Here is a 23,770-nt window from a genome sequence, read left to right on the forward strand (position 1 = left end):
TGTAAAGCCCTGGAATTTGTAGTTTTAAGAAAAATTTTAGATTTTGTTGGATGATGTTTTGCAGTTGCCACTGAAAAATACCAGGAAAGTACATAAATTTAGGCTTAAAGGGTGAGTGTACAAAAAGTCATTAATGAAACACACATTTCATACAGAAACCTTTTTACAAATTATGTTTTTGCTGTTTCTCTATGTAACAATTTCTATAATCCTTACAAAATTGAAGCTAAAATGAAATATTTTTATAGCTAAATTAATTTCTCTGGCATTATAAATACTTTCAAAAGTAAATCAATTTTATGAAGAGCTTATATGAGATCTGTTTGAGAGAAAACAAGCTTACATTTCTGTTTTAAAATTGCATGCGAATGATAAGATTTTGTTATTTATTGTTTTAGGTATTTAAAACAGAAAGTGGAGAGAGGCTCCTGGAGATAAATGCCCACGATGATGAAATACTTTGTTGCGCTTTCTCTGCAGATGGTGAATATGTAGCAACGTGTTCAGCTGATAAAAAAGTGAAGGTAAGGAAATGGAGAGCAGACAGTTTGTTTTCAAATTAGTGCTTCCAGTTTAGTTTTAACCAGTTCAGGCAGAGCAGGTTCTTAAGACTAAAGTGTGTCTTTTTTAACTGCCTTAAATCTTACGTGGATAATTCACTACTAAAAAACAACCAGAAAAGCCTCACTTGTTACCTAACATAAAAGATGCTTAATATTAATGTCATTCTTACAGAGTTACCACGTATTCTACTTGTATTATCAGATGATTCTTTTTAAGTGCGAGTCCAATCGTCTCCATAATATGAGATGCAGTATCAAAAAAATCTTTTTTAATGTTTTTTTTTCTATTCTACGTAAATAATTTGAAATTTTTAATTCCTCAGTATTGTAGCAAAACTTTGGTGAAATTCCAGTATTTGTCAGATTCTAATCTGATTCATGACTTCTGCCCTCATAACTTCTTGTTTCGAAATGTACATATATAAGCGTCCCTTTATCTTCATATAATTTTTGAGGTGTTGCTAAAAATGTTTTAGGGATATATCTGTATTCCAGCATAGTTTATAGATTTTTTTTTTTAAATTAAGTTATTTGAAATGTGTTTTAAACTCTTTTTCATCTTTCAATTCTGTCTAGATCTGGAATTCAAGAACAGGCCAGTGTAGGTGTGTATATGAAGAACATTCAGAGCAGGTCAACTGCTGCCAATTCAATAACAGGAGTGGTCAGTACCTTTTAGCCACTTGCTCAAATGACACCTTCATCAAAGTAAGTGGGAAAGGTTGAAATTATTCTCATGCTGCTTATCATAACAGGTTAATTATTGATGTATAAATATATTTTAAGCACTAGAAATTAAGGTGTTTTGGTTTTTTTAACGAGCCTGATGAGGGAGACAGCAACAGATTAAGAGACCTAAGCTCTATAATTGGATTTCAATAAGGCAGAACAGAAGGAGTGTTTATGTTCAGTGAAGGAGAATGAACAAGTCCTCTGTTGGTAGGGCACGAAGGTGAGGGCTTTGACAAGACTTTTAAAGGGTGGAATGGGAATGGGAGAGTGTGGGAATGAAATACCTGATTAAAAACAGCATAAGAAAAATTGAGGCAGAAATTTAATATTGCAAACAATAATAATGTAAAGAACTGGACGCTTAAAGATTGCGGGGGGAAAGCATTATGGAAGTGTAGCAGGTATGTTTTTGCTTAAATTGATTTGGCATAGTAAGGAAATAAAGGTAGAAGCCAACAAAATAACAGTAATCAAAGCAAGAGGTTTGTCAGGCTAACCAGCGGGCGCTGTTGGGATGAGGGGGCAGTATGTGCACACAGAAAGAACAGAACACAGGCAGCTGCAGCCTGCGTCTGAGGGAAGGGGGAAACCGGAAGAATCAGGGAAGAAGTAGACAGTGGCAAAGAGGAATGTGATTTCGTAGTACAGCTGAGCAGATCATGCAGCTGACTGGCCCTGAAGATGCCCTGGCTGTATATTCTTGCCTTTGTTGCAGTGAATGTGCCGATCTTATGCTGCCGTGTTCAGGTTCAAGGAGTCAACTTGGCAAAAACCTCATGTTGGGTGGGACTGGTTTTCTGCTCATTTAGTTCCTTGTCGTGGCTCAGTTGCCCAGTTCCAGTGCAAGACAGCAGAGTGAGATTGTCTGTGTGTGTGTCTGTGTGTGTGTCTGTGTGTGTGTCTGTGTGTGTGTCTGTGTGTGTGTCTGTGTGTGTGTCTGGAGTGTCACTACCAGCTGTAGCTAGCAGGATGTGAGGTGTTTTTATTCTATTGTGAAGTCTCACCTGAGGAGTTCTTGCAAGAGCTTGTGTTTGTGTGAACTGGGGGTAAGCTACAGTTATGATCCGATGTCAAGGCGGAAAGAAGAGGCTTTTGTGCTGACCTCCTGGATGTCTTGTGAGATGCATTTCCTACCTGTGACTTACACCTTGGAACAGGTAGATTTAGAAGGGACTTGTTAAAATGACTATTTTTATACTGTAAATGTGGTTAAGATTTTACACAGATTTGACACTTTGAGTAATGAATAACAACTGAAGTGTGCACAATAATCAAAAGGGTCTTTTTTTCTTTTTTTTTTTTTTTTTTAGAGAACACAGTGCAAGTGACTGCGCTTTTTTTGAGCTCTCACTTGAATAGTCAAAAGCATGATTTTCTTCTTTATATAGGGGAAAGGAAAGAAATTTAGAGATGGAGAAAGGAAGTGGATGCTATAGACTTTGAAAACAGTGTATGTGAGAGGGGTGGGGAGGAGGAGCCCTAAACAAAAAAACAAATGGAACGTTCTTTTAACTTTGTTAGTATGGTTGTAGTAAGGATGATATTCAGACTGTCCAAGACTAACCTGAGAGATTTAATTTTTATTATGTGTAAGCTACATAATTCTAAACTTTAGGGAAGGATGCAAGAGGAAGCTTCTTGCTCATTCTGAAGAACCTTGCAGTAACTTTGTGCTGTTCAAGGGCCTTGCCTGCACTGTGCAAAAAGTTTAACTATTTCTATGTAATTCTGATATTAATAATTCTCTTGCACACTAGCAGATAGAGGTAAATTGTGGGGTAGCCTGGGGCACAGCATCAAGTCCATGGTCATGTGGGTAAAACTAAGGAAAAAAAAGTATTTGAGAAGAGCAAAAACAATCTGTCCTTGAATAATTCATGAATATGATGATATTTATGTTTATTTCTCACACAGCTTTGGGATTTGAACAAAAAGTACTGTAGAAATACGATGATTGGTCATGAAAACTCCGTCAATCACTGTAGATTTTCACCAAATGATGAATATGTTGCTAGTTGCTCAACAGATGGAACAGTTAAGGTACACAATGTATTTTTAAATCAACTGTTTTGTTGATGATTTTTTTTTATAAAATGCAAAATAATTATAAGAAAACTTTATGTCTGCGTGATCAACTTTAAAGAATTAAATTCTGAAACAGTTGCTTATTGGTTTCATTTTTAATGCAAGATTTTGAAATGGCTTATCCAGTACCAGGAAAAAAAGTTGTGGGCCTGTAGTATTCTGTAGCCACATCAGAAGAGGCTTTCTGTGTTTTCTTTCACTTTTTATTGCAGCTTTGGGAAGCACGCTCAGCAAATGAATTGAAAAGTATTGAGATAAAAGATTTCTTCAAAAATGCAGATGAGCAGCCAGATGACGTGGAGGTTTTAGTAAAATGTTGTTCTTGGTCCAGAAATGGTGACATGATTTTGGTGGTAGCTAAAAATAAGCTTCTGGTAAGCACCTCACTTTTTCTGGAAGAAGTATATTACTGTGTAGGTAGAACTTATGATTAAATGTAGGCCATTAAGATGTCTCTATATAAGATGAGTGGTTTCAAGTGTGTATAAAGTAAAAATATGTGGACAGCAACTTGCTGTCTGAGAGAAATACCGTCTAAATTCAAGAGTGTACACTGTTGAGCATATAGGCTGTCTATAGTGAAGTCATTCAAACTGGGTGTTAATTATTGCAATTATGTGTTCACAGCTTTTTGATGTTACAACATGCAATTTGTTGTCACAAGTCATCATAAGTCATCACAGCACAATCCAATACTGTGACTTTTGTCCTGGTGATGAGTTAGTAGCAATTGCATTGCCTCACTGTTCTGTCGAGGTAAGTGATTGTTTTTGCCATGGTATGCCAGGAAAAACTACTTGCAATATAAAATATGACATTTGTCTTAATAGTTTCTTGTATGCACAGGTGTAATGTATGTAGATACCTTAGCAGGCTTTCCATGTGCTTCATTCTTCTTATTTATCATTTGCTTCTGAAATGTAAAAGGTGAATTGGGAAGGAATGTTTTAACTGAAATGTAAAAGGTGAATTGGGAAGGAATGTTTTAAAGTCACATGTTCATTTTTGGACAAAGGAACTCATGTTTATATAAAAAGACTAGTCTACTAAATTTATTTCAAGTTATTGTTGTCACTCTCAGGAGTATTGCTTAATTCATACCAACCCAACCCAAACCCTCTCTCCTTCTATGTGCTGCTACAGAATGTGGCAACTCACTACAAAGGAATGAAACAGCCAGAATAACTTTGGGTCTGGCATGGCTAGAGTAAGCCTGTTTGAGTATTAGGATAGTTGTGTTTGTTTTTTTTTTTATGGTTTGGGGTTTTTTGGTTTTGCAGTCTACATAGTTAAGTTGAACTTAACTTGTGTATTTCTTTTTGTACTGTTAGTGGTTTTTTCTCTTCTTCCCTCTCCCCCTTTGTTTTTAAAAAAGACAGCAGTCAAAGAGGCTGCTGATTCAATGTCACTGACCATTGAAGTGTGATAAGCAAGCACAGTTCTTGTTACACCTGATTTCACAATGAAAAGTAAGAAAATACTAGAAGAAACAGTAATTAAATAGACTGCTTCTTGTTTTGCACTGTTTTTCCTGTAAATGCAATCTAAATCCATTTGAATTCTTTAATATTTTTATTTTAGTTATGGAATATTAAAACTTTATCAAAAGTGGCATATTGCAGGGGACACATGAGCTGGGTTCACTGTGTGACATTTTCACCAGATGGATCTTTATTTCTAACATCATCTGATGACCAGACAATACGTGTAAGACAATTCTTTATTTTTTCAAAAAAATTTGAATTTTTATGCATATTATTAAAACATTTAAGCATTATAAAATTATCACGTGTGTAATATACTTGTGTTTAGTATTTGTGTATGTTTATAGCCAATATAAATGTAAAACATTTGTTACAAAATGCACAAGATGTACTGTACAAGATGTACAGTAAAATGAAGTAGGTTTTATTACTCTATTTACTGTTTATCTACATTTACTGTATGTCTATATGATATTTTTAAGTCAGGTGGCTGTTTTGTTTTTAGATTTTATCTGAATCAGGAATTGTGAAGGTTTTTGAGGATTCTAGCAGTTGCAATACTACTTTCTGTATTAGATATATTTGAATGTTAATATTTAGGATAGATTTCTATAGTAGTAATGCCTCATAAAAACCTCTGAAAGTAGAACAGTAGTTTACCTAAGTGACTTTTTTTTTTTTTGCCAATGTTAAGAATTACATTCTTGAAACTTAAAGCAATTAAGTATGGAAATCTGTACTTGGTATTTTTTTGTAATTGGATTTTAATGTTGTTCTTTGGGTTAGAAAATTGTGGACATTATAGCTGTGACTCTAAATTCGATGGAGTCTTACTAGTCAGCCTGGAAAAAATTAGTTCTGTTTCATCTGTTGGAATTACATAGTAATTGCACAACATTTCCCAGTAAGTAAAAATAGCAGAAATAAAATTTTCATTGATTTAAAAAGTCAGCGCTACTTGCAAGTTTATAAGACTTTTGGTTTACTTGTACTCTTACACAGCAGGCTTTACATCTTATCCTTTAATAAAAGTAATGAAATACTCTGTTTTTCAACAGATTTGGGAAACAAAGAAAGTGTGCAAGTCTTCTGATGCTGTGCTAAAAAGTGAACTAGATGTTGTATTTCACAATGGTGAAGTGATGATTTTAGCAATTTATAATCAGAAGCATTTACAAGTAAGCTATATTTCTCAATTTGAATGTTGTCTGCAGAACTGCTTATTCATGGTTTTCAACAGTTGAATCTGTAGATGACTCTTAATGTGTGCTAACATTTCTATAACTCAAAACTCTGCCTAGTTAATAAGCAAAAATGAAGTTTGAGGGGAAATTTCCACACTGATGTCAAAACTGAAGCTGGATGCAGACGAACAAAACTGTTTTCTCTTTGTGACTCAGGGAGGCCGTGTGTCTTCCAAGTGACATACAGAGTGAGTAATGTGAGCAGCGTGTACAGACCAGGTGTTACACAGTGAGTCAGAATTACTGGGTAATAGCTGAAAGAATCCCCTCAAATTTGGGGAGTGAAGGGTGTAAGCCTAGGTCTGTCTATAGCCTTGGGAGAGCATGAGGCCTTCTATGTCCTAAAGAAAATAGTACCAGTAGATACACTTACATTACTGTGGACCACCCCACTGAGTACATCAGCATCTAAAATATATTTTTCCATTCCATGGTAGAAAATGCATACGTTATTTTTTTAAAATTGTGATTCTCCAATACATCAAATAAAGTCAGTTGATAGGATTTTCTTTGAAGTGAAGGCAATACAATTCATTCAGATTATGCTTCTACTTGATTTTACAATTTTGCTGTTCAAAAGCAGAAGCACTTTCGTATTTGTTGCAGAATGCTGCCTATGCAAACCTATTGCATGTTGACCCACAGAATGGGCAATGCCGTATCTTTGGCCATGAGGCAGCTATTACAGGTGTTGAGCCTAAAGCTGCATCTGAATAAAAAAGGAACATTTTTTTTGGACTGGGAAAGCAGTCAGCTTTTATTGCTGGGTGTATAGATGAGCAAGAGTTGGAGTGGATTCTGCTGCCATATGCTCAGAGACACTGTGCAGATAATCTTTTTGTGTAGGGTCGTGTCCTTTCTCCTAATTTGGCCAAAGGCAAACATGTAAGCTATGTAATCCTGGCTAATCAGCATGACGGTTGCCTTTATTTGTAGTCCTAGAGATGCTCCGTGTTCCTAGGCTGCCACTAGAATGAGAGCTGTATTTGCAGAAACTTCTATTCTTGTTTGCCCTGGCCTTCCTGTTTCTCTCTTCGTGATTAACTTCTGTCCTTCTCCTTTTGTCTGTCTTGTCAACAAGTTAGTGGTTTCTTACTCTACCTAAAAATCCAGTTAAAAAACCCCTTAAGTGGAATGGTGGTGATATTTGAGTAGCAGGGAAGATAGCTGTGGAAATCACTACAGTGTCTCTGGTAGAGCCTTGGCAATAAAAAAAAATTCAGACTTTGAGCACACAGAACACGGTTAAAGTTTAAACTAATATTTATGTGAAGAAATAATATGTGAGAAAGAGAAGCTACATCTGTTGCAATCAAGAGATGGGAGGAACTGCAGCAAATGGAGTTACATCTGTTTACATGTGGGGAGCAGTTTAGGATAATTGCTACTTTTTACCTTCCTAGACTGTAAAATCTGTAGTCTGACTCTCATTTGAATTAGTAGATCTGATCTATTTATTTATGGTTAGTCTATTTGTGTTGTAACTTTACTTGAACCATTTCCTAGAGAAAACTGCTGAGATTTTCTGCCCTAAATACAATAATCTGACATCCTGTAGAGGTGCAGTCGTGAGAGAAGACTCCATTGTGGCAAGAACATAGATTTTTCATCCTTGCACAAGAAGAGAAATTGACTGAAAAGACAAATTGCAGTTAAGCATATGTACTGTAATTTAACAGTGCATCTCTGCTGTCACATCTCTGAAAGTAGTTGGTTTTTTTGCAGCTGTGGTAATTTGCAATTTGTAATCTCTCAGAGCTGGGGTCCTGCTGACCTTTTGACATGCGATAGGACAACTTTTTTAAATGCTTCGCATTGGTAGCTTTTTAAACTTAAACTTTGTAAGTTATGGTATTTTAAAGATTATTTTATTTGAGGGCAATACTGAGTTGAGATTTGGTGTGCTATGTGTGCCAAGAAGTTCAAAGTGATGCTTAGAGGGATGCACTTAAAGTATTTTATGCTCCATGTGACATGAGGTGCATAATCTATCTGGCAAGGTAAATTTGAGCATGGACCTCACTATATGGCTTCTGAAATTTGGTAGCAGTATTTTGAGTTACTATTTTCTGTAGTCAGACAAACTTTAAACAGCCTCCTGAGATGAGTTTCCTTCTGCAAACCTGTCCTGTTCAGAGAGCATTCTGTGAAGATGGTTACACTGACCTTCAAAGTAATTGATTTATGAAAGTAACTGATCCTTATAATTCAAAGTTTGAAAGTGGTACACTGTTCTCTTTAGCATTCTTTGCTCTGTATTGTAATTAATTTAATTATAAATGTAAAAAATATTGTAACAGCTTAATTAACTTTCTATCTTGCAGCTTGTCAATGGAAATACGGACAATGTTATCATGCAGACAGCAGCTCAAGAAGCCCCCATTTCCTGCTGCTGCTTAAGTGAAGATCTTAAATTCGCAGCTTTTGGGCAGGAGAGTGGAACAATAAAGGTATTAAATCATAAATTTGATTTTAAAAATAGTAGGAAAACTTCTTCGTGCTTTTTCTTCTTAAAGTAATGCCATTTGAATGACTTTTTACAATAATATTCTTCATCATAGTACTTAAAAGTTTTTGCTTATATGAGTGATGCCTAAATGACAATAAATAAAAGGTAATGCTAGTAAGGTAGCTCAGAATCTCGTTTTACCAAGGACTAAGCTAATATGAATTTTTTAGTTGTTTCTGTCCATCGACTGAGAATCGTGTGTTTACAATCTCATGTTATTTAAAAAAGAATTTGCATATTTTCTTTCTTTGCTGCATTCTTCGTTGTGAAGGTATTACAGTTGTTGGATGGGAAAGTTCTGAAGTCCCGGGAGGCCTACAGGACATCCGTGCAGCATTGTCGATTTACATCTGATTGTCAGACTCTCGTTTCGAGTGCTCACGATTCAGTTGTACAGGTTTGGAGTCATAACTTGCAATTTATTTAAAAAGGTCTTTTCTACTATAGGTGATGTAAACTGGGTACGTGACTACTGAATTATGTATTGCTCCATCTTGGGGCAAGGAACTGTAGAAACTGTGACCTTTCTGTTTTCAGTGCTGTGGGTGATAGAAAGGCACCAGCTTCTTTAAGATGTGTGAAAGGGACATTGATTTTCAAACAAGATAACTCAGCAATTCTGATTGCATGTGTGAAGGGTTTGGGATGTGGCCCAGAACTGGCGATACGTGGTAGGTCTGAGAGTAGGCTTACAGTGCCTGAAGGAATGAGGTGAAAAGATGTGTCTTTGGGCAGGCTGCTGTGTTTGCCTGGCTCAGGACAGTGCTGAATACAGACACTGGCTAGCAATAGCATGGCTGCACTAATGTAGTCTCAAATTAATAAGCTCTGCCTCTCAGTGAGGTAGGTTGGCTCCAGAGAAGCAGTCTGGTGTGTCTACATTAGCATTTTAGCTCACCTCAGGGATGTACTTTTGAAGTGAACGTCTCGATCGTTTATGCTTACTGTGCTTCAGTTTCTGCTTGAGCCCTAAACTAGAGCATGTGCTCTACCTGCTAATGATCATTCACCAACTTGCACTGGTTGGAAGTTAAAACCTTCAAAACATATGTAGGTACTGCTCATCAGCATTGTTTTACTCACCGAATCCGTTCCCGCATCACTGTTCTGCCAATTTATTAATGTACGTGTAACTTTACACAGCATCCCACTTCGGTGGTGGTCGCTGTGGTCAGTGCAGCAGCTCACTGCTTTGCTGGCTTTTGGGTGCTTCTTCCAGGTCTAACATGGAATAGCTTTTCTCTTGGGGCCTCAGCTCCCTCTGGTGGACAATGTCTCAGTTAAACCTCCAGCATTGTCGTCTGAACACCTTTGCTTTCATTCTTTGATGCAGAAAACTTGTTTAAATTCAATAGATGCTTAATGGATTCTGTAAAATAAAACGATACTTCTTCAGTTTTTGGCGAATAACTGAACTAAAAATATATGTGCCCTTTTGTTACAAAAATGCAAAGCCAAATGGCATTTCACTAAAAATATCATAGAATCATAGAATGTTAGGAGTTGGAAGGGACCTCTAGAAATCATCTGGTCCAGTCCCCCTGCCAGAGCAGATCCCCTAGGGCAGCCACACAGGAACACATCCAGGTGGGTTTTGAAAGTCTCCAGAGAAGGAGACTCCACAACCTCTCTGGGCAGCCTGTGCCAGGGCTCTGTCACCCTCACAGTGAAGAAGTTTCTCCTCATGTTGAGGTGGAACTTCCTATGTTCTAACTTAAACCTATTATTTCTTGTTCTATTACTGGGCACCACTGAGAAGAGATTGTCTCCTTCCTCTTGACACCCACCCCTCAGATATTTATATATGTTAATAAGGTCCCCATATATATATATATGTGCTTTAGAAATATAAGAGAAAGTTAATTTAAATATGTAAAACACGAGTTTTATTGTTGCAATAATCAAAGGTTTAAACTCCAAAGCTTTTAGGGTGCCTAGAAAGTTACTGTTCTGCTTTTTTTTCTTTAAATTACCAGTGAATTTAAGCATAATTTTCACTTAGAAAATCAGATTATGTGTGTATTACAGGGAACTCTCCCATATGTTGACTGTTAAATACTACGTCATTCTCAATCTTCAGCTTCTCTACTATGGATATCTTCAATGCCTAACATTTTAATTAGTTACCACCTATATAAGAGCTTCTTATTATTCCTGTGACTTAAAAATCAGTCTGTTAGTTCGTTCTTCTTAATTTATGTTTGCCATTATTTTTTTTTTAAAGTATTCTATCTCTATGATTAGGTATGGAATTGGCACTTGAATGAGTGTCTGCTTCTAAGAGGACATAAGGAAGCAATTAAGGATTTTAGACTTCTAGAAAATTCAAAACTTCTTTCCTGGTCTTTTGATGGAACTGTTAAGGTAATTAAAGGATGGAAATTGGCAAATCGTGTAAAATACATTTTACTATCTCTTCTAACATTTGATATTTCATATACTTTGTGTTAACACACATTTTATTGAATCGATCCCAACATAAGCTCACTTTTAAGGCACAATTCTGCGTTTTCTGTTTATACTAAGATTTGCACTGTGGTATTTGAACTATACCAGTAAGTATAACAAAATTGGCCATATCAGAACTACGTAGCTGAATTTTTATCTCTTAAATATTGTTGTGTAAGATGCAGATGTTGTAACCTGGTTTTCCTGTATATTTGGCAGGTTTGGAATATTGCTACTGGAGACGCAGAAAAAGATTTTGCTTGCCATGGAGGTGCTGTTCTTTCCTGTGCTGTTTCACCTGATGGTAGTAAATTTTCATCTACTTCTGCTGACAAAACTGCGAAGGTTGGTTACTTTCTGTATGAAGATAAAAATGATGTCTTATTTGTCCTAAAATGTTTGAGATTAGATATATATATATATATATATATATATTTTATTCTGAGGTAGCTTGTGATTATCTAAGTTACTATGTTGTATTTCTAGTATTAAATTTCCTGTATCTGTGAACATGTGTCTAAAGCTGTTATGATCATTCACAGTTTATCTTGGATAGAGCTTGAGGCTGTCTTGGTGACTTCTGTGTAAATAAAATGCACATTTAATGCAAAAGTTTGTGGAGAACACTTTAGTCCTTTAGTATTGATTTTTTAAATAGCTTGACATTCTTAATTTGGAAACCAAAGGTGAGAAAAACTTCCAAAAATTCCAGTGAAAGGATTCGTACCATAGGTTCTGATATTCCTGTTCAGGAGCAAGGTGCAAAAAGAAGTGAACTGTTCCATATTCTGGGGCTGCTGCATTAGATTATTTTTAGTGTCCCATTAGGTTTTTCAAATATAACTTTAAATTGATTGTTGAATCCTTTTTCTACATACAGCTTTAAACCTTCTTGTAAATGCATTAGATTCATTAAAGACTATATTCCATGGAAGAAGATATACTTGCAGTTGGTTCAGTAACTTGTAGCAAATGGATTCTTGTGTGCTTCAGATAATAAAAAGAAAAACAAATTACTACAGTATAATACATAAATAAATGCACACACGTATATACAAAAAGTCTTCTGTACATTTGAATACTAATACATTTTTAGAAAGAAGTCGTAATTGGTTTTGAGCTTATCTTTTTCTCTTTCCTGTAATGTTTTCCATTTAGATATGGAGCTTTGAAAGTTTGTTGGTTCTTCATGAGCTGAGAGGTCATGAAGCCTGTGTGCGGTGCTGCGCTTTCTCTCCTAATAACAGATTACTGGCCACTGGAGATGACAAAGGAGAAATAAGGGTACTGCCTTAAACCTGGTGTTTATTTTGTAATTCAGTTGATAGTTCACAGCCAGAGGAGTTCTTGTAGTTTGTGTTCTGCACGTCTGATTCATTGGCTTTGTGGTGTTGGTTGGCTTTGAGTTGAAAATTGCAATTTGCTGCATGAGACAGTAGTTTGTAACCATATTGATAGATTTATGTTCCAGGAATGCTGAGAAACCGATTTGCATGATCTAGTAATAATTCCACTGTGAACTGCACGTGTGATTAAATCCTCCCTATATGATGCAGTTCTAAGAGTGGAATTCGCTTTTTGGATTATTCTGTCACTTCAAGTAGAATGCCTTTGTTTGTTTGCTTTTTGTTTGTTTTTTTCTCTGCATTAAGTTTACCTATAAACATAATCTTTCCTCTCTTTTAGATTTGGGACATTTTAACAGGTGCATTACTTCACCTCTGCTCCCCAGTTACTGTAGATGAAGGAGAACCAACACACGGTGGTTGGGTGACAGACCTCTCATTTTCTCCTGACAGTAGGATGCTTGTGTCATCTGGAGGCTATCTTAAGGTACGCCGTGAAATAATAAAATAACCTAACCTGTACCTAATTAAATGGCACTACTCTGATAATTCTTAAGGAAAATGCAGATTAATTCAAAGAAGCAAACCTGAAATGTTTTTCTTAACGCAAAGGTGCTCCATTTCGTGACTGTGTAGCATTTTTCACTTCTTTTCTTCTCAAATCGGAAACCCCTTGAAAAGGTCTCATAAGAATTCAGACATTTTCAAACTCCATGTAGTCCATTTTTATTAGCTTCGGATTTTTATTACCAACATCCTTCGATACCATCTTTATTATTAAAGATCCCACTCATTTTTGTCTGCCTTAATATCCACTCAATTTCAACAGCAGTTGTGTTCTTTATAATAAGCAGAAAAATGCTCTGTGCCAGGCCTTTGTTTTTTAAGATACTGATTTTTAAATTTTTGCACAAATAGAAATCCAGAAAGAATTGTAAGTGATAATTTTCTGCCTTTTATACATTCTTAAAAGTGCATTTACTTAAAAACATAAACATTTAAACATTTTGTAAGTAATCTTTGTGTCCTTGAAATTGAACAACTTCAATCTTTTCCAGGTTTCTTTTTGTCTGAAAGTCTTATACTTTAGTGGCTGATCCTGAACATTTTCTACTTAAGATTGCTTGTATTTTTTATTTTTAATTCTACCTCTTTCGGGAAAGCGGGCAGCTGGGCTTGCTATGCCAAACCTGTTTACAGAATTTACTCTAAGCTTCTTTCAACCAACTGAAAGTGTGTTGTTGGATTTGTTTTCTTTATAGTGGTGGGATGTAACTACTGGAGAATCCTTACAAACCTTCTACACAAATGGAACAAACCTCAAGTCAATCCACGTGTCCCCTAATTTCAAAGTGTGTGTGACTGTTGATAATCTTGGTATTCTTTATGTATTACAGAAGATGTGATTAATGTGCTGAACACTCCAAAGATGGTTCATTTTTTTTAAAGCTGGAAACTAAGTTCTGCTGAATGTTTGTCTGACACTCATTAAGCTGTGAATTGTATTTCATTGTTGTATTCATGATGCTTTAATGTATATTTATGTACATTTATGCATGTTTTTTCAAATGAACTTGCATTTAATTTTGTTTTTAATAAGCATTATTATAATCCTTAATTCTTGATTTGCATTTTAAGTATGTTGCTTCCAATTTTGTAAGGAAATTATATTAAGATTTATTCCAATTACTTGAAATTAATATTAATGACAGTGAAAAAATAACAGGAATATAATTCTTTGAAACTGTATTTTGTGCTAAGGCCAGTGGCTAAATGCTCTCTAGGCACAAACACAGCTGTGTAAGATGCAGAAAACCTTTTTTTTTTTTTTTTTTTTGTTGTACTGTGATGCAAGGATTTTCATTTACTACAGAATGGAAAGATTTAGGGACATCCTTCATTTGAAAAAGGAAACTAGCTCTCTTGGTGCTTGATGTTCAAATCAAGTAGCTGTTCAGTTTACAGCAGCAGTGCTTCCAACTTTTGCCAAGAACCTTCATGCTTCCAACCTTGTGAAGATAAAGTGCATTGTGACACAGATGAATTATTCTTGTTAAGGGCAACACTGAGTCAGAAGGGATACTGCAATTGAAGTGGAAGAGGTTGTGCCAGATTTCCAGTCAAAGGGTGCATGCAGCTAAACTGAGAATGGAAATGATTTTAAAAGTATATATTGGAAAAATATAAGACTTTTCCTTTTGGAATTAGCCTTCAGTTTATACTATGAAAACATTTTACCATTGTTTACGTAGGATTCTACACACAGGGATCTCTTGCCTGGTAATGTGTGATTTTTTTTTTTTTCCCCTCTTTTTTCCTATTTTTACGGCCTATTTATAGATTTAATATGGAGGAGAAATGTTGATGTTTGGTACTAATTATACTTGACATATCTTTTATGAATAATAAGGTATTGATTTTTCTTAGATACCTAATAAGCCTTGTTCTAGCAAATTGCCTCTCAACAGCAATGAGCAACTGCACAAGTATTTTTAAAGCATTTTTCATCATGATTTTCCTATTTTTGTAGTTGGCAGCAGGACACTTCATGTAAGTACTTGATTGTAAAAGGTACATTAGAAAGTGTCTCAACTGATACCGAATAATGAAATTCTAACTTTTAGTACCTTTTGTGTGCATTTCAGAAGTTTTAATATACATTCTTTGTATCTTCCTGTTTTTGAGAATCACCAGTCCTTTCTCGTTTTTTAACTTGAAATTCCACCATTTCTAAGGTGCTATTGAATACGGGTCAGTGTAGTTGTAGTACTGCTGGCAGAAATGTAAAGAAATTCAGTAGAAAAAATATGGTGTTTTGTATTCTAAGTATGTACAAGACTGAATAAAGATAATCCAGGCAATATTGACGAAAGTTGTAAATGAAAAAGTTGTGTTTGGTTCATTGTTGGTTTGTTTGTTTGTTTGCTTGTTTTTTTTAACAGGGTAGGAGGGAGGGGGAATGCTGCCTCTCTTACTGTCTTTTATTGGGGTTTTATTTTCAATCTGAATGTAAAGCTACTTTACGAACTGCCTCAGAAATGCAGTTGACAGGTTAGCAACAGTACTAAAGATTAGGATGGAGAAAAAAATGAACAAAGGGGAATGGAAGTCTTGGAACGTGTCCTGCAGTGTTCAGACGGAGTTGCTGCTGCTGTCCGGTTTGTAGGGACCTCATCGGTACCCTCTGTGAACAGCGAAAGATTCAAGGAGCAGGAAGCTTCTCTCAGCCAATGCCCCTTGATTGCACAGGCGGGGGTGTCCTTCTGGTTTGTCTGAACTTCGAGACCCAACTAGGCAAAGAGATACAGTGCAAGTGTTTTCTCACGAGGAACCAGGGCAGAAAGTTCTCTTTTGTGACAACACGAAGGAAAATGAAGAAAGCGAGTGATGGACGAGTGGAGTTCATAGGTGATTTGGCTGAGGGAGCTGGGATTGTTCAGCCCAGAGACCTTATAACTTCCTTCAAGTACCTGAAGTGAACCTCCAGGAAGGCTGGAAAGGGATTTTTTTACAAGATTGTTCAGCCATAGGACAACGGGAAATGGATTTAAATTGAAGGAGAATAGGTTTAGGATCTTAGGAAGAAATTCTTCAATATGAGGGTGAAAAGACTCTGGAATAGATTGCCCAGAGAGGTTGTGGATGCCCCTTTCCTGGAGGTGTTCAAGGCCAGGTTGGATGAGGCCTTGAGCAACCTGGTCTAGTTGAGGGCAGGGAGGTTGGATTAGAAGGTCTCTAAGGTCCCTTCCAACCTAGGCCATTCTGTGTTTCTATGATTCTATGATTTCAATTTTGAAGTGAGTAGTGTAGAAGCGTAAAGTGTGAAATAAATAGTGCATCTCTGAATTATTCTGCAAGAATGACAACATAGCTGGAACCAAGGAAGTGGACTTTCCTGGAAGATAGTGTTTAAATAGAGTCAGGATGGTTGTGTTTATGTGCAAACAGGTGGAGTTTTTGTATCTGAGGTGGAAGAAGAGATGTAGCAATGAGAAAGTCTGAAGAGCCACAGAATAGGTATGATTTGCAGGAAGAGGATGACAAAATTTAAATGAAAAAATATTAAAATTAGGGCCAAGACAGTGAGTTCTTGCATGTAAAATATTTAAGAAGGTTAAGGCAGTTTACTGTAATAAAAAGTGAAGTCGTGCTGTGTCATCAGATTTAGCTGTCCTCTTTGATGTTAGACGCATTTTGAAGGAAACAAAAGAAAGTTTGGCCAGAAGCAATTTTTATGTAGATTGAACATTAGTGCTCCCATTATCTCTTGTAATGCCAGATCAAATTGAATCAGTCTGCATTCAAATTTAACTAATGAGCATTGCCAGTTTTATCTAGTTCTTTAGCTGAAATTACAATAGGCTTCTGCGTAAACAGTTTTTAGGTACACTTCCTATTAACGATGCCTCTTAATTTCTGTAGAAGTTTTGAGCCTCTCCACTTCGGCAATTAGACCTACAGCTCCTTCACAAATCTTGGTTTTTGTCTTTCCTTTATTAACAAGAAATTGTACCAACATGCAATTGAGCTGCTCAACAGGAAGCTTTGTATTGCCTTGAACTGTACCATTCCCTTGAACTACAGTGTTCCCTTTCCCCCTCTCTTATCTTACGCAGTTGTTTGAAACGGAACTATGGAGTTACTGCCTGAGATTTTTCTGTGTGAAGGTTTGTAGATTGATTCTAGTGCTGGCATGTGTGGGTAGAGTGCACACCAGTAACCTGTTGCCGGTAGAAGAACATCCTCCATCCAAAACTTACGTTGCCTCCCCTAGAAAATGATGCAGTTAAACTCCCTGTTATAGAATGTGGTGTGAATTGCTGATTTTTAAAATTTTTTTATTTCCCCTCAATTTTTTATTTAATGAAGTCTCTATATATGGGACCCAGTTCCTCAGGTTGTATCTAGCTATGACAGAGCCTGTGTCCTTGTCTCTGCTCTCCTGAGGTGTTTTACAGAAGCTGATGCTTTGCCAGTTTCAAGGGAAAACCAAGCTGAGAAAACAGTCTGACTGGGGCAATTTCTTCTGCCCTCCTGGATCAGGATGTTGCAGGGAGGCCACTCTGCCCTGTCTTCAAGAAGCTGGTAAATCCAGAATAACAGTAGATCACAGAGAATTCAAGTATGTTCTTGCAGTTTCTAGTAAAACATGAACTCCTTACTGTTGCTCTTTTTCCTTCATAGCAAGTACAGATGCTATGGAAATGGCAAGGAATGCAGAAGCCAGCCTTGTGACAGAGAGATGCCTTCTCATGTTTGCCTCTGCTAGCACACGCTCGGGCATATTTGTCCACATTTTGCTTTTCTCCTGCTTCTGTGTGCTACGAAGACACAAATTTCTTTGGGCTTATAGATGGTGATGATAATGGCCAAGAGCCCTTGGAACTTGGGGTCTCTTACTTCTGCTGTGATTTCAAGAAGAGCGGAAGCCAAATGAAACTTACTGCTTGGAGAACAGGGAGCATGCCAGATACACAGAACAATTTCAGGGTGATTTTTGTGCTCAGTTTCACTTTGCTTTTTCACGCTAGGAATAGAACATGATCACTGGCTCTGCCAGTGTGCGAGAAGGTGTTAAGCTGAGACCAGGCCTGTTCGTGACACGAACCCCAGCAGTAGGTTGACCTGTATTTTTGACACTTCCATAGCTGCTGTGCAGTGTGCCTCTATCCCCATCTTTTTGTGTTGGTGTGAGGTTGGTTTTTTTTTTTTTTTGAAGAGTGGTGGATTTGGAAGAGGGTTTTTTTTGGGTTTTCTTGGGTTTTGAGGTTTTTTTTCCTCCCTGAATTAACTTACTGCATGACTTTCTTCTAAGGAGGACTTACTATGAGAAACATTGCAACTAGATTTAATAGAGGCCTAAGCTGAGGCTGTTGGGGTGCATCTCAAAAGATCCAACGAGTGTAAAGGAGTAAGATTTTTCAGTTTGCATGTGTTACTGACAACTTCAGCACTTCTTATCTCCTACAGTTACACTTGTAGGATACAGCACAACTGTGTGATAGTTGGACTGGTTGAACTATTTAAAGAGGCGTATGTGTGTTTATTCAGAAGGCTGAGGAAGCTAAAGTATCTTCATGAGTGTTTCAATAGGCGGTTTCTCTCTCAGGGCTTGGCTGTTTACAGAACAAATTAGCTTCCTGTGCTTTTTCCCATTTAACAAACCATACATTCTATGTGTAAAAAGTGCTCCAAGAATAGTTTGGGCTAGAGAGGATTCTTGTTCTGTACTCAAGAGGGATCATCTGAGTATTTACTTAGGATGCCACAATTAGACTCTATGTGTTTTTGTGGTATTTTTTAATTTGTTTTTGTGGTTACTTCTTTCTGCTTATTTATGTCCCTCTGTGATTTTCTTTTTTTAAGCTTTGTCCAGTTTCTCTAATAACATATGAACACAGATGGTTTTTGAAAAGTCATGATATTTAAAATCACTCAAATTTAGGCAAGAAAAATTTACCCAATTCAGCTCCGTAGAGGTAAATACGTGGTATTAAGGTAAAGCAGGTGTTATTTCTAATGCATAAATGCACACAAAATATGCTCAGTGTTTAAAAAGTTTTAAAATATGGTATTTACTTATGTTTATAAAGGAGTAGGCTCTTTTAATTGTTCTCTACTAATTGTATAGCAAATTTCCTTTCTATAGATAACTGGTACTTTCTAGCAGATGACAGTAGGGATTTCCTGTAGTTCTAAAAATCACACTACTTGTCTGTAATATTCTCCAAAGACAGCTGTCTATACTCCTCTTCCTTATTAGAGTCAACATGAGTGTTTTTGTGTGTTAAGACCTTGTAACCTGCTGATTCAAACTTATTCCAGGGCTAAGAAATCTTAGTCTTGTCATGTCCTGAGAGCAAGTTTTCTAGTCCCAGAGACACAATGACAGGGACATTTCATTCTGCACTTCTCAGTTAGGACCACTTAAATTCCTCTTTTAACACTATGATCAGTATTGACTGTAGTTTATAATCTACTTGACAGTAGTGCAGCGAAAAAAAAAAAGATTAAGGAGACACCTCAATGTGTGGAAGAATATATATATTTTTTTTCTACTGCAAGAATTTAACAGTGAATATGTGCCAGAGACAGGTGTGATTCAGTTGAACTCCATGTGACCTGGAATTTTCTTCATAGCAAGCATGTCCTGAGCATTTACATTTAGTTAAAAATGTGTTAAACACAGTAGATGCTAATAAACTACAAGTATACCAATGTGATTGTATTATCTTCTTTTTCCAGAAATGTCTTTGTTCAAAGGGCTAAACTTTTGCTTATGGTAGACACAGAAAACAAATCAATTCCTTGAAATTATGGTATAGTTTTCCTCTTAAACTCGACCAGCTGCAGATCTCTTTACACTTTGCAGTTTCTCAAGCTGCTTTACCCCTCATTTCATCTCATGTTTAGTCTTTAGTAATTATTGTCAGCTTGCTTTCAGCGTTGTACTGTTCAGGGTTCTTATACTGGAAATGTTAGGAAAAGATTTGCTGGAGCAAGGTCATACTTCACTCTCTTTTATCACAAAGTGGTTTTGTCAAATGGAGCGTTTTCTCAGATTGTGTTCTGAATCTCTCTGGTTTCTTCAGCATGTATTGGTGAAAAAAAGAATGGTCTTTAGCAACAACCCGTTAGGTAAGTGTATTAAAATGATAACCTTTCCTCTAGCTCATGCAGCTTGTACTTCCATTTTGTATTACTTATTTTGCTCCTTATTTGAGTTCTGTTATGGGTTAGAAACTATTTTAGGATAATACTATGTATCTGTCCATGGATTTGTTTCATTAAGCAGCAACCTATCTGGAAAATGAGAATTTGATCACAATATTTTGAGGAGTTAGCAGCAAATACAAGAGGTCTTAACTTTGACATATTCTTTCTCACAAAAGCAAAGTTTAGACATCTAAATTGGAACTGATATCTGTGACAAGCAGTGAGGGGCTTTGAGCTTGAGTGTGTTCTGTTTTGAATGTGTTTTGTGCAACATTTGAGTTCTAGCAAAGTGGTTTTCCCTACTGAAATGATCACACCGAGATTGTTTTTTTCTGTTTCCAAGGTGGCTGTCCAGTCAGGGCTGCTGAGATTTCTTGAAGGAACTGAAGTTCCTAAACACAGTCAAAACTTCAAAGAGAGAACAGACGAATTAGGTATCGTAACCCAAGGATTTGCTCCAAATGGGAGAACTGCAAAAATTCTTACATCTCAGGGGATATAAGGACAAAATTTGAGTGACTGCAGTCAGATAGTCCAGTAACAGCGGCATGTTGAAGGTAACTGGAACAGTAGTGTTTGTACAGTGACTGACAGAAACAGTCCTTTTTTTTTTTTTAACAGTTAAGCACTTTTTGCTTTCCATTTGAAATACAAGTTTTGCTCTTGTAGATTCTTGGACTTTGCTTTTTCTTCCTCTAAGTCAGTTTTAGAGGCTATTTTGAATAGGATATTCAAATAATTATCACATTTTTCCTTTAGAACTGAGTAGAGTTTGGAAACTGGGTACCTTAATCTATCCTTCCCTTTCAGAGTTGTTTTTTCCCTGACAGATTCCTGCTACGTTAAACAAGTGAAGCCATATAACAAACATTTTGGTAATCAGGCCAACATAAAGTACTCATAAATTACCACCAGGCAGCTCTAAATCTGTCATAAATTCTTACTGACTTCCTCACAGGAATGTTTATGTAATTGAAAAAAAATATAGAGAGGAAGTTAAGTCTCCTTTTTACAAGTTAATCCAACTACAAAGAGATGAAAAACACCCACACATTTGGCTTTGGATCAGTGGAGACATTCTTGAAAAGCAAACACTTATGCAAACTTTATTATGAAATCAAACAATGCAATCAAATTCAAGGTGTACAAATTATCAGTTTTCCAGGTGTCACTGGTTGTACTCTGCTTGCATATTCCCTCTGTAACAGGGCATCGTTGTGTTCAGGGAGTTACAGCTTTGGAATCATTCCAGAAAAACATTTTTTGGCATAACTGGGAACATAGATGTATTGTAGGATGTGTTAAAGCCAAGAATCATTGAAAAGGGGTCCGAGGAGTCACAGTTCCACAGATGTGGGAGAAAAAAACCCCACAACACATCACAATAGATGTAGGTGCTAAAGTGAAACTGTAAATATATGAGGAGATGTTCATGATATTTTAGAGTGTAAATTACAAGGTCTTTGTCTCAGGTCTGCACAGTGCTATGAGAGTATTGTAATGAAATACTAAGACTCCAGGTTTTTGGTTGTCTGTGGATCAGTAAGAACTTCATTCTTGTACTGTATAATCTGGCAGTTGAATCTTCTCACCTTCCTTCAAAACTGGCCACTTTAGGAAGTGCAGTATCGAACACTTGCAGGTGAGCTGTGCCTTCAGGTACAACAGGTATTCATCTTTTTATTTTCCTAGTGCAGTTTCCTTGCACCATGTCATGACTAGACTTTGGGCTGGGAAACAGATTTCTCCAAAGTAGATTTGCAGGGATCTCTTTCCCCACCTTTTTCTGTAGTATTAGGGACAGGCGGTGTGTATCACCAGCTGAAATTGTTCAGGTACTTTTCACTTATGAACTTTCCTGCCATGTCAGGGCCTGTCAATAATGATGGCACCTTAGTAGTCTCTTTTCTTTATTCTTGTAAGGATCAGTTTAATTTTCTAGGTTTGCGGTATCTGACCTAGGTAATTCTTCAAATTTTAGGAAAGTATAGCGGAGTGAAATGGAATGGCTGTGATGGAGAGATGGCTACAGGTTATGATCTAACGTCTTTTCATACTAAGCTGCACTCATGCACTGCTTTCCCAGATACCTGGAGGTTTCAGTAGATTCCTGCAATTCTAATGCAGAATTGTTCACATAATCTGTCACTGATGCCTTCCAGACACTATATCACAGTAAAAGTATGTAAAGGTAAGTTTTAAAAAAAAATTAAAAAATCTTATTTGCAACATAGACTCACGAATTAAGTAGTGTTAGCCTTAATTACATACATTAGGATATTTTTGCTTAGGACATGCCCAAGCCCTAAATTCTGCAGCCTAGCAATTATCATTATCCAATAATCACAAGCACAAGAATGAAGACTGCATTGCATCTAATGGATCTTAAAAATTAGTGTAGTCTATTTCTTTTTTTCCTCATGGTGTCACTATAAGATAAAGTTAAGGCTCTTTGAGTATTCTCTATACCGGCATGTATTTCCATTTGCTTCGTCTCACGCTGACTTTCTGGGTTTTCTATTATATGTTTAGAAAGGATGATAAAAAATATACTGCCTTCAAATTTGGACATGTTCTCTCAAGCACTGACCCATCCTTAACACTGTGTGAATTTCTGAGTTTGTTTTTTAAAAGGATTGAATATTAGAATAAATTTAGTTTTGGATAGGGAGCTGGAGAATTTGAGCAGTTCTTCTAATGACTTGAAGGTACGAATTGCCATGTTTAAAAAAATAATAAATAGGCACGTATCTTACAATTAAGTAAGCTTATGATGTTAAATCTGTGATATATTTTCTATGTGTGAAGAAGTTTAAGGCCCTCAGTTTTTGTGTAAGCTTCACTTCTCCTTATCTGCTTGTAAAGTGTTTCGAATTCAGCTTTCTTGATTGATAGAAGAAATAATTTTCTTTTCCAGGCTCTTGGTGGCAAGAGTAGAGAGAGAGACACAACTTTTTTTCATTTACATATCAATAGCATTTTTGTCTGTCTAGTTGTTACTACTTTACCCAGACCCACACTCTCAAAAGAATGTGGCACCAGACTTTGATAGCAGAAGGTTGAAAGATGTGGCACTCAGGAATGCATATACGTGTTAAACAAGACTGAAGAGAAATTTGCTTGTGGTATTATTGTATGAGAGTGAGAGCCAGGCATGGAGATGCTGTTTCCCATTCCTGCATCTGGAGCATACTCTTCCTGAAAGGCAAGGACCACAGGCCATTTCCCTAATTTTCCTTTTCTGCCTTTTCAGTAGGACAGCGGTGTTTTTTGGCTGGTTGCATTCAGGTTTGTATTGAGGGACACAAAAATGATCAGGGGGCTGGAGCACCTCTCCTACAAAGACAGGCTGAGAGAGTTGGGGTTGTTCAGTCTGCAGAAGGCTCCAGGATGACCTTATGGCAGCCTTCCAGTATGTGAAGGAGGTCCACAGGAAAGCTGGGGAGGGACTGTTTACAAGGGCATTTAGAAGCAGGATGAGGGACAATGGTATTAAACTAGAGTAGGGTGGGTTTAGATTAGACATCAGGAAAAAGCTCTTTACTATGAGGGTGGTGAAACACTGGAAGAGGTTGCCCAGAGAGGTGGCAGAGGCTCCAGCCCTGGAGACATTCAAGGTGAGGCTTGACAGGGCTTTGAGCAA

The 23,770-nt window shown here is 36.8% G+C and overlaps 1 protein-coding gene across 1 annotated transcript; it reads left to right on the forward strand.

Annotated features, from left to right (window-relative positions):
• Positions 1 to 398: 398 nt before the first annotated feature.
• LOC104277279 (apoptotic protease-activating factor 1-like) lies at positions 399 to 13,817 on the forward strand (the record flags this gene model as incomplete). The annotated part of the gene is made up of 14 exons (XM_009873866.1): positions 399 to 524; positions 1,140 to 1,271; positions 3,210 to 3,335; positions 3,593 to 3,754; positions 4,008 to 4,136; positions 4,962 to 5,087; positions 5,923 to 6,042; positions 8,433 to 8,558; positions 8,889 to 9,014; positions 10,862 to 10,981; positions 11,285 to 11,410; positions 12,224 to 12,349; positions 12,752 to 12,898; positions 13,674 to 13,817. Coding segments are annotated over 14 exons (1,836 nt in total), but the record flags the coding sequence as incomplete, so codon positions are not given.
• Positions 13,818 to 23,770: the final 9,953 nt, after the last annotated feature.

Source organism: Apaloderma vittatum, unplaced genomic scaffold, assembly GCF_000703405.1.
Source record: "Apaloderma vittatum isolate BGI_N311 unplaced genomic scaffold, ASM70340v1 scaffold12587, whole genome shotgun sequence".
NCBI lineage: Eukaryota > Metazoa > Chordata > Aves > Trogoniformes > Trogonidae > Apaloderma > Apaloderma vittatum.